The sequence below is a fragment of the Bufo gargarizans genome, chromosome 5 (genome assembly GCF_014858855.1).
Source record: "Bufo gargarizans isolate SCDJY-AF-19 chromosome 5, ASM1485885v1, whole genome shotgun sequence".
Taxonomy (NCBI): Eukaryota; Metazoa; Chordata; class Amphibia; order Anura; family Bufonidae; genus Bufo; species Bufo gargarizans.
The window spans coordinates 390785889-390795984 of NC_058084.1; the positions used below are offsets into that span (position 1 = coordinate 390785889).

At 48.7% G+C, this 10096-nt stretch overlaps 1 protein-coding gene across 3 annotated transcripts in view; it reads right to left on the reverse strand.

Moving 5' to 3' along the window:
* The window catches only part of SNX13 (sorting nexin 13), a 153427-nt gene extending 143536 nt beyond the window's left edge, over positions 1-9891 (reverse strand). For 2 of the 3 annotated variants that reach the window (XM_044295794.1, XM_044295792.1), the window contains exon 1: positions 9749-9891. In XM_044295794.1, the coding sequence (XP_044151729.1) occupies positions 9749-9760 (12 nt within the window). In that variant the 5' untranslated portion in view covers positions 9761-9891. The remainder of the gene's footprint in view (positions 1-9748) is intronic. The other variant, XM_044295793.1, reaches the window with a different exon arrangement.
* Positions 9892-10096: the final 205 nt, after the last annotated feature.

Genomic DNA, 10096 nt, shown 5'->3' on the forward strand with positions numbered 1-10096 from the left:
ACTGTTGCGTTGCAGTCGCAGCATGTTGCAGTGCGACACCATAGACTGCCATTATAAAAATTGGCGCGCGACATTAGTGCAACAAAATGTCATTGTGTAGACCTAGCCTTACAGTGCCTCTGATTAACCCCAAATAAAGTTCTGCTGCTCTAGTTGGTCTTTCCTGAAATTTTCTTAGTCGCATCCCACAGCAAAAGCCACTGGTCCACAGAGAGCTTCCAAAGCATCAGAGGGATCTCATTGTTAAAAGGTATCAGTCAGAAGGGTACAAAAGAATTTCCAAGGCATTAGATATACCATGGAACACAGTGAAGACAATCATCATCAAGTGGAGAAAATATGGCACAACGTAACATTACCAAGAACTGGACGTCCCTCCAAAATTGATGAAAAGACAAGAAGAAAACTGGTCTGGGAGGCTACCAAGAGGCCTACAGCAACATTAAAGGAGCTGCAGGAATATCTGGCAAGTACTGGCTGTGTGGTACATGTGACAACAATCTCCCGTATTCTTCATATGTCTGGGCTATGGGGTAGAGTTGCAAGACGAAAGCCTTTTCTTACGAAGAAAAACATCCAAGCCAGGCTACATTTTTCAAAACCACATCTGAAATCTCCCAAAAGCATGTGGGAAAAGGTATTATGGTCTGATGAAACCAAGGTTTAACTTTTGGGACATAATTCCAAAAGATATGTTTGGCCCAAAAACAACACTGCACATCACCAAAAGAACACCATGCCCACAGTGAAGCATGGTGGTGGCAGCATCATGCCAAGGGGCTGTTTTTCTTCAGCTGGACCTGGGGCCTTAGTTAAGCTAGAGGGAATTATGAACAGTTCCAAATACCAGTCAATATTGGCACCAAACCTTCAGGCTTCTGCTAGAAAGCTGAACATGTAGAGGAACTTCATCTTTCAGCATGACAACGACCCAAAGCATACATCCAAATCAACAAAGGAATGGCTTCACCAGAAGAAGATTAACGTTTTGGAATGGCCCAGCCAGAGCCCAGACCTGAATCCGATAGAAAATCTGTGGGGTGATCTGAAGAGGGCTGTGCACAGGAGATGCCCTGCCAATCTGGGTGTTTTTGTAAGAAGAGTGAGCAAATCTTGCCAAGACAAAATGTGCCATGCTGATAGACTCATACCCAAAAAGACTGAGTGCTGTAATAAAATCAAAAGGTGCCTAAACAAAGTATTAGTTTAAGGGTGTGCACACCTATGCAACCATATTATTTTATTTTTTATATTTTTTCTTCCCTCCACCTAAGATTTCCGTTTGTTTTTCAATGGAGTTGTACAGTTTATAGGTCACATTAAAGGTGGAAAAAGTTCTGAAATGATTTATCTTTGTCTCATTTTTTTACATCACAGAAACCTGACATTTTAACAGGGGTGTGCAGACTTTTTATATCCACTGTAAATCTAGCAGAGCAATGAATGTGGAGATCTCTGACCCATGTCAGGTACAGGGCTGGTTCTAGCTTTGTTAGAGGTTGTCACGTACTATATGGCCTCTTCCACCCGGTCAGTATTTGTGCCTCAGTATTTGTAAGCCAAAACCAGGAGTGGGTCCAAGACACAGAAGGGGCACAAATATTTCTATTATTCCTTTTCTCTGTAGGTTCCACTGCTGGTTTTGGCTTACAAATACTGATGCAAAATACTGACCAAATACTGACCGTGTGAAAGAGGCCTATGTCAGATTTTTATTTTTTATATTAATGTACTACCAAATTTACATCCTGCAATATTTCACACATTCGGCAGACTTCTCTAAACAGACTTTAAAAATTCTACCTTTTTATAAATCACTAGTCACAGTATTGGCTCCTGTGCCCAAGAAAGATATCAAAGCAAGTTCAAAGGAGGGCAATTAAAGTAATAAATGGGTGGGTGGGTGGGCTGCAGTACCAGAAAGATCATCAAAATTAAGGGTCATTCAACTTTGAAAAAAAGACGACTGAGAGCAGATCCAATAGTGATCAGTACCGAGATCTCTCTGCTTACACAACTAGCACCAAAAGTCCATGATAAAACACAGAAATCCGTGTCCTGTACGCGGAGAACGCGAATCACTGATGTGTGAATAAGCTCTTATTTATTGAGGCCAATCTTCGGTATTTCCACCTAAAGTAAGTAACATGCTACTGAGGGCTCAAGCACACAAACCTATTTTCTTCCGTTTCCGTGCCTTGTTTTTTTTTCGCCCCCTATGCAGATCCATTCACTTCAATGGGTTCGCATAAAATACAGAATTTACTCCATGTCCACATGGCCGTCCCTCAAAAAAATAAAAATAAACACAACATGTCCTATTATGGTCCACATTACGGACAAGCATAGGACTTGTTCTATTATGGGCCAGACCATTTCCGCAAAATGTGGAATGCACGCGGCTGTGTTTTGTGGATCCACAATGCGTGGACCGTAAAGCAGGCAACGGTGGTGTACAAGACCTTACTTTCATGGCTTTTCTTTTCGCAGGGGAGCATACACCTGGAAAACGTCCGACGCCTGTGAACGCAACCTTACGCTGGACGCATAGTCCATAATACCGCTGTGGCCAGTGTGTGAAGACCTCATGGTGCCATCGGCTCTTCCAACAGAGCAGTACATTCGTCTTCCATATAATAGGTGTGCTTAGTAGTCACTTACCGTCACGGTGTGCACAAAAGACTTCTTTACACGTAAAGGGCAAACAAATCGAGCAACAAAAACTAGAAGGCCCTGTTCTAACTCATGTAATAGTGATGGATCCGCACCTACACAGGTCACGTCAAGACCTGCAAACCACACACTAGTGACAATACACTCAACTGATTATGTATGGTGACATAATACAAGACAGCATGGATACCGGGTCACCAAGAATATCCGCTTCTAATCCACATGGACATGACGTGGGAAGAAACACCTCCTCCCCCACAAGCTCAGATAGCTGCACTTTTTGCCTGCTATTTAAAATAGCACGAATTCCAATTCAATTTTATTCTGTAAGACGATGTTCACCCAGCAAAATACATGCGGCAAAAACAGTGGCAGAGCAGTGAGTAACTGGTCTCTGAGAAGAGGTCGCTTGTGGCCTCCGAATAAACTACTGCCCCCCCTTTGCACGAGCGTGACGGATTAGGTCCGGATGCATTCAGTGAAACTCGCACCATTTTCCAAGCAAGTTCAGTCAGTTTAGTCTGCGATTGCGTTCAGTGTTTTCCATGTGGGTGCAATGGGTTTTGATGCGTTTTTCACACGCGTGATAAAAAAACTGAAGTAGGGCTAAAACAATTAGGGCCGTTTCACACGAGGGATGCCGTGCGTGGCATCCGCTCCGTGAAAGAGTGCCAAAACCCGATGCAGACTGCAGAAGCACGGAGCAGTAACATGACTGATAATGCTCCGTGCCTCTCTGTGACCTCTTTACTACGAAATCACAGTGACAACTTTATCTATTAAGGCTATTAAGAAGCGAAATGTGCCTTTTTTTGTGCTCATTAAGTTTATGAAAATCATATAGAAAGAAATCCTCCACTCGGGACCTTTCATGGTCCCCGCTATTTATTCGTTCATGTATTTATTTTACTCACTTAGGCTACTTTAACACTCACGTTTTGTGCGGATCCGTTCCGATAATACAACCGTCTGCATCCGTTTGCATTATCTTTAACATAGCCAAGACGGATCCGTCTTGAACACCATTGAAAGTCAATGGAGGATGGATTTGTTTTCTATTGTGCCAGAGAAAACGGATCCGTTCCCATTGACTTACATTGTGCGCCAGGACGTTTGGCTCAGTTTAATCAAAGTGGAATAGAGACGGAACGGAGGCAAACTGCGCGGATCCTTTTCCATTCAGAACACATTAGAATGCAAACTGATCCGTTTTGGACCGCTTTCGAGAGCCCTGAATGGATCTCACAAACGAAAAGCCAAAACGCCAGTGTGAAAGTAGCCTTATATAGCACCGACATAGTCGATGGCGGTTTACAGATACTATCACTTAGGGATGAGCAAATCAACTTCGGATTAAACATCCAAAAGTCGAGTCACATAAAACTTTGTTTCAATACTGTACGGAGCGAGCGCTCCCTACAGGATTACAATGTATTGGAACCGAACCAGAGTTCGGGAAAAATATTTTTACAAAAATCTATTTATGAAGTTATTACCCAAAGTCCCACGAGACTTCGCAAAGTAATAACTTCGGCTCATCGGAGCCAATACATTGTAATTACTGTAGAGAGCGCTCGCTCCGTACAGTATTGAAACAGTTTATGCGAATCAACTTTTGGATGTTTCATCCGAAGTCTATTCGCTCAACCCTAACTATGACTCCGGCCTGGAGATCAAGAGCATCCGATAATCACCATCTGTTGTGGATTTCTCCAGATTCTCTGAGCTAATAATAATAATATTTTATTAATTATTATTATTATTATTGGAAAAGGAACACAGTTTCGAGATTGTTCCACAGTTTACAGACCGTTTTCCTCAGATGAACCTCTGCCGATGTATTCATTAGACTCTCTTACATAGTGCTGACATAGCATCTTTTGCTCTCCCCAGAGGAGCTCACAATCTAAGTTCCCTATGTCTTTGTGCGGTTTCCTCCCACGCTCCAACCACGGGGAGAACATACAAACTCCATGCAGATGTTGGTCAGATACAAACCCAGGGCCCCAGCGCTGACCACTGAGCCACCGTGCCTTCTGGGGTGTACAGCAAGGGGTGTTTAATGATAACTGTACGATCTCTGGGGTACTGACCACTGCGACCCCCAACATTCACAAGGGTCCCCGAGTCCCCTGTGTGACTGGAGTAGTAGTGCGCAGGCGTGACCACGGCTTCATCTCCTGACTGCTCGGCTACAGTGGCACACAACTTCTCGCTTCACACTGGGGGCTTAAAGACCCCCGTTTATTGTGATCTGTGGGGACACAGCAGTCGGACACTGTCCAATCAGTCCATGCAGGTAACACCCAGACTGCTGGCAATACATTCATAGTCTACATCAGGGATGCTCAACCTGCGGCCCTCCAGCTGTTGTAAAACTACAACTCCCACGATGCCTTCTGTAGGATGATAGCTGTCAGGGAATGATGGGAGTTGTAGTTTTGCAACAGCTGGAGGGCCGCAGGTTGAGCATGCCTGGTCTACATGCTCCATCTTTGTTATTATATAACACAAGTAGTTACTAAAGATTCATTCACACAACCGTATGTAATTTGCGGTCCGCAAAATGCGGAGGCGCAGAAAATGCAGTTGACACCCGTGTGACGTCTGTGTTGAATCCTTATGCAGAAGAGGTTACAGGTCCTTTTTAAGGCCTCATGCACATGACTGTATACCGTTTTGCGGTTTGCAAGCCGTGGATCCGCAAAGCACGGATACCAGCCGGGTGCATCTCTCACTTCCTGCGGACCCTAAGTAGTACTGCCTATTCTTGTCTGGATGACATCCATGTGTTGTCCGCATCTTTTTGCGGCCCCACTGAAAAGAATGGGTCTGCATTTTAAAATTTAAAAAAATGTATGGTCGCGTGCACGAGGCAGAATATTGAGCAGGAAATGCTGCAGACAAGCTGGTCTCATCTGACCACCGGGCAAAGGTGTGGCATTCGATGGCCAACAATACTCGGACAAGAAGTTACAAGTTTGTTCATAAGGAAATAAAGCACAAAATGCTATAAAAAGTTCACCTTTGAACGTAGTTTCCATTCTCATCCAGATATTATGTACATATAAGGGCCGGTAGCTGTGTTCCGTGGATCCGCAATTTGCAGACCGCAAAACATCCAACGACCGTGTGCATGACGAGCCCTTAGGCTGAATATATCCATAGGTATTTTGTGGCTTCGTTTTGCACTTTTGCCATTTTAGCAGCGTGTTTTGGTGCGTTTCTTCTGGAAATAACATCAACTCCCGATGTTAAAGGGGTTTTCCGAGACTTTAATACTGATGACCTATCCCCTGGATTGGCTGTTCGGCTGATCAGTAGTGCCGTAGCTGCGGCCGGACCTCCTGCCCGCCTCCATTATAGTGCATGCCGCTAATGTGAAAGTAGCCTAATGGGCGTTAAACAGGTACAATACAACGGATGTACACACTGATGGCCAAGAAAAACTGACATTTTTTTTTCTGTTTACCGTCGTGTGACTGTACCCTAAGGTAGGCCCGGAGGTAGCTTAGCGGTGCTCATGCTGTTACACACGGCAGTATGCGATTACCGATATATGTACAAAATGGCTAACCCCTTTAAGGTGTCACTAAGGGTTCACATCGCGTTTTTGCTATCCGTTTAACGTTCACGTCCATTTGCGGCAGCAATCGCCAGGAGTTTCCGAGTCCGAATCTCCTCTGATATAAACTTCTGACATTCCTCTACGACAGATCAGACCATGGACCAGTAAGGTGGAGACCACACATAGGAACGGAGGAGAATTATCAGAAGTAGTACAATCTAAAACTGGAGCAGTTGCCCATAGCAACCAGATTCCGCCTCTCACGAGCTTTAGGGAACCGCTCTACTTTTCCTCTACGCTGCACGCCAATGAGCGGAAAAGCTCATGTGAGCCCTAGTGTACCGAGGAGAGGAGAGGCGAGCCGTCCGGTTATGGCATGAAGTAGCATAGCGGACCCCTAACACAGTCCACTCTACGAGCAGCGGTGATCAGCTCATCTCACGCGCCGCTGCTCTCCACACATTGGCCCAGACTTAGAAAGCCTTTAGATGGCGTAAACTCACACAGATGTAGCATTGTCTGAGGCTGGATGATAAATTAGGCCACGTTCACATCTGCGCCAGTTACTTCAGTCGCTCTGCTCTGTTAGAGGAGCAGAAGAAAGAATATAACGGACAGTGTCGGATCTGGCGCAAAACCGAAACCAACCTGAGCCGAACGGACCCCACAGTGTCCGTTCGGGTGCCCACTTTTTTATCGGGAAAAGGAAAAAAAGAAACAGATCTGCAGGCAGGACTTTTTTTTTTTGTCAGCTCTTTTATGGAAGAATTTGCAATGAAGGCCTCGAATGGAGCCTCCAACATGTCCTTAGCATCCAAGCCCCGCTTCCTTAGCATCCAAGCCCCGCTTCCTTAGCATCCAAGCCCCGCTGCCTTCACACAAAGCCTTGCCAAGCCAGAAAAAAAAAAGCTTAGAAACCCAAGTTGCGCCACTCTTTAGACATTGGGCACAGCTTGGGTTAGTCAGGGTCCCCCGGTTTCAATAATCTTGGAGTGGAGAGAGAAGACCCGGCAGCCATGATAGCCCCCACCACCCGCCAAAACCGTGCCAGTAGTCTCTTCATGCCGGAGCTGCCAAAACAAAACAGACTTTTTTTTTTTCCCCAGAAAACCTGTTTTTACTGCACAAAAGTACTAAACGGTTTTAAAAAATGATTTGATTAGGTATCCTTACTGCCACAGTAAAAGGCAAAGAAATTATGTTAAAAAAAAATCAAGTGATAGATGCCCAAAAAGGTGGCACTGAAAAATACAGCGCCATGAAGTGAAAATGCAAAAATGAAATGACAAAGAATAGACACAAACACGGCTTGGCTGGTAAGGGGTTAAACAGCGCGTCTGCAATAGCCATTTAGAGGAAACTAACGTACACGTTCAGGGCACTAACCCATCAGATAACCCAGCACTGGCATACGGCGCAATGCTCTGCGGATCGCCTAGAGACAGGACGACGACACGATTCTCTGGTTTCGCGGGGCTCGATCGCTGTCTGGCGATATTGATCACAGCAATAACAACAAACAGAAACACAGAAATCTCAGGGGAACGGCTTATTTTATAGCCCTGGCGCTCCATCAGACATGACTGAACGAAAAAAATCCTCCCGCAAATCCCAGGAACCACCGGACTATCAAATGACCCCGGGCTGAAACCAGTACCAGGAACCTGCACAGGTATAACATACGTGTAAGGCTACTTTCACACTGGCGTTTTGGCTTTCCGTTTGTGAGATCCGCTCAGGGCTCTCACAAGCGGTCCAAAATGGATCATTTGGGATTCTAATGCATTCTGAATGGAAAAGGATCCGCTCAGAATGCATCAGCTTGCAGCGCTTTGGTGTCCGTCTGACGAAACTGAGCCAAACGGATCCGTCCTGACACACAATGTAAGTCAATGGGGACGGATCCGTTTTCTATGACACAATCTGGCACAATTGAAAACAGATCCGTCCTCCATTGACTTTCAAAGGTGTTCAAGGCTGATCCGTTTTGGTTATGTTATACATAATACAAAGGGATCCGTTCTGAACGGATGCATGCGGATTTGTCTGTGCAGATCTATGACGGATCCGCACCAAACGCGAGTGTGAAAGTAGCCTAACCTGTATGTACAGCCACTGACAACCAGTTCACATATCACTCGTGACAGATGGGGGTGTGCCAAAAAATGACAAGTTATAAAGAATGACTGGTGAATGAATGAAGTCACCATAATCCCTGACCCTCCACATCACCCGCTGCCACCCAGCCTTCAACTCAACTTAGTAGTCACCCACTGCTGGAGCCCCCCGGCACACCGCCGTCACCCACTGCTGGAGCCCCCCGGCACACCGCCGTCACCCACTGCTGGAGCCCCCCGGCACACCGCCGTCACCCACTGCTGGAGCCCCCCGGCACACCGCCGTCACCCACTGCTGGAGCCCCCCGGCACACCGCCGTCACCCACTGCTGGAGCCCCCCGGCACACCGCCGTCACCCACTGCTGGAGCCCCCCGGCACACCGCTGTCACCCACTGCTGGAGCCCCCCGGCACACCGCCGTCACCCACTGCTGGAGCCCCCAAAAAAACTGCTGTCACCATCCCTACAGCACCTGCCGGTCAGTCCTTCCCAGCTGATCAGTGCACAAACAGCTGTCACCGCCTGGGTCCAGTGCCCGCCGCTGTCACCTCCTGGGTCCAGTGCCCGCCGCTGTCACCTCCTGGGTCCAGTGCCCGCCGCTGTCACCTCCTGGGTCCAGTGCCCGCCGCTGTCACCTCCTGGGTCCAGTGCCCGCCGCTGTCACCTCCTGGGTCCAGTGCCCGCTGCTGTCACCCGTACAGCCGCTGCTGTCACCTCCTGGGTCCAGTGCCCACCGCTGTCACCTCCTGGGTCCAGTGCCCACCGCTGTCACCTCCTGGGTCCAGTGCCCACCGCTGTCACCTCCTGGGTCCAGTGCCCACCGCTGTCACCTCCTGGGTCCAGTGCCCACCGCTGTCACCTCCTGGGTCCAGTGCCCACCGCTGTCACCTCCTGGGTCCAGTGCCTGACGCTGTCACCCGTACAGCCGCTGCTGTGACCTCCCGGGTCCAGTGCCCGACGCTGTCACCTCCCGGGTCCAGTGCCCGACGCTGTCACCTCCCGGGTCCAGTGCCCGACGCTGGCCCCTCCCGGGTCCAGTGCCGACGCTGTCACCTCCCGGGTCCAGTGCCCGACGCTGTCACCTCCCGGGTCCAGTGCCCGACGCTGTCACCTCCCGGGTCCAGTGCCCGACGCTGTCACCTCCCGGGTCCAGTGCCCGACGCTGTCACCTCCCGGGTCCAGTGCCCGACGCTGTCACCTCCCGGGTCCAGTGCCCGTCGCTGTCACCCGTCCAACTGCTGCCGTCCCCCCGGCGTCACTGCTGTCACATCCCCACCTGTCTCCCCGTCATACTCCCATCATCTCGGACGCTGCAGACTGCTCAGCTCACCAGGACTACTCCCCCCATCCAGTGCTGGTGACCCCATTACTGGGGTGTACGCGTCTTACCTTTGGGGTCATGATTACCACCGGCCGAGCCGCTCCTCTATCCCCGCAGCATCATAAACAAGCGTTGTTCCTCGCCTGTGTTTACCAGAGCAGCCCCTGCCCGGCCCTGTATATCCCTATCCTCCGGTAGCTGCTCAGGCTGACCCACCCCTACCCTCCGGCCGCCTCCGGAAGAGCCGGTGACGCGTTATACTACCCTACCTCGTGAGATTTCCCTACCCTCTGACTTCCTGTCGCATGAGCGATGACGTCGGGGGGCGGGTCTCACTTTTCTCCATCTGCGCATGCCCAAAAGGACACTCTAGTGAAAAGCTCAAGGCTGAACTTAGCAGCACGCCGGGAACCTGC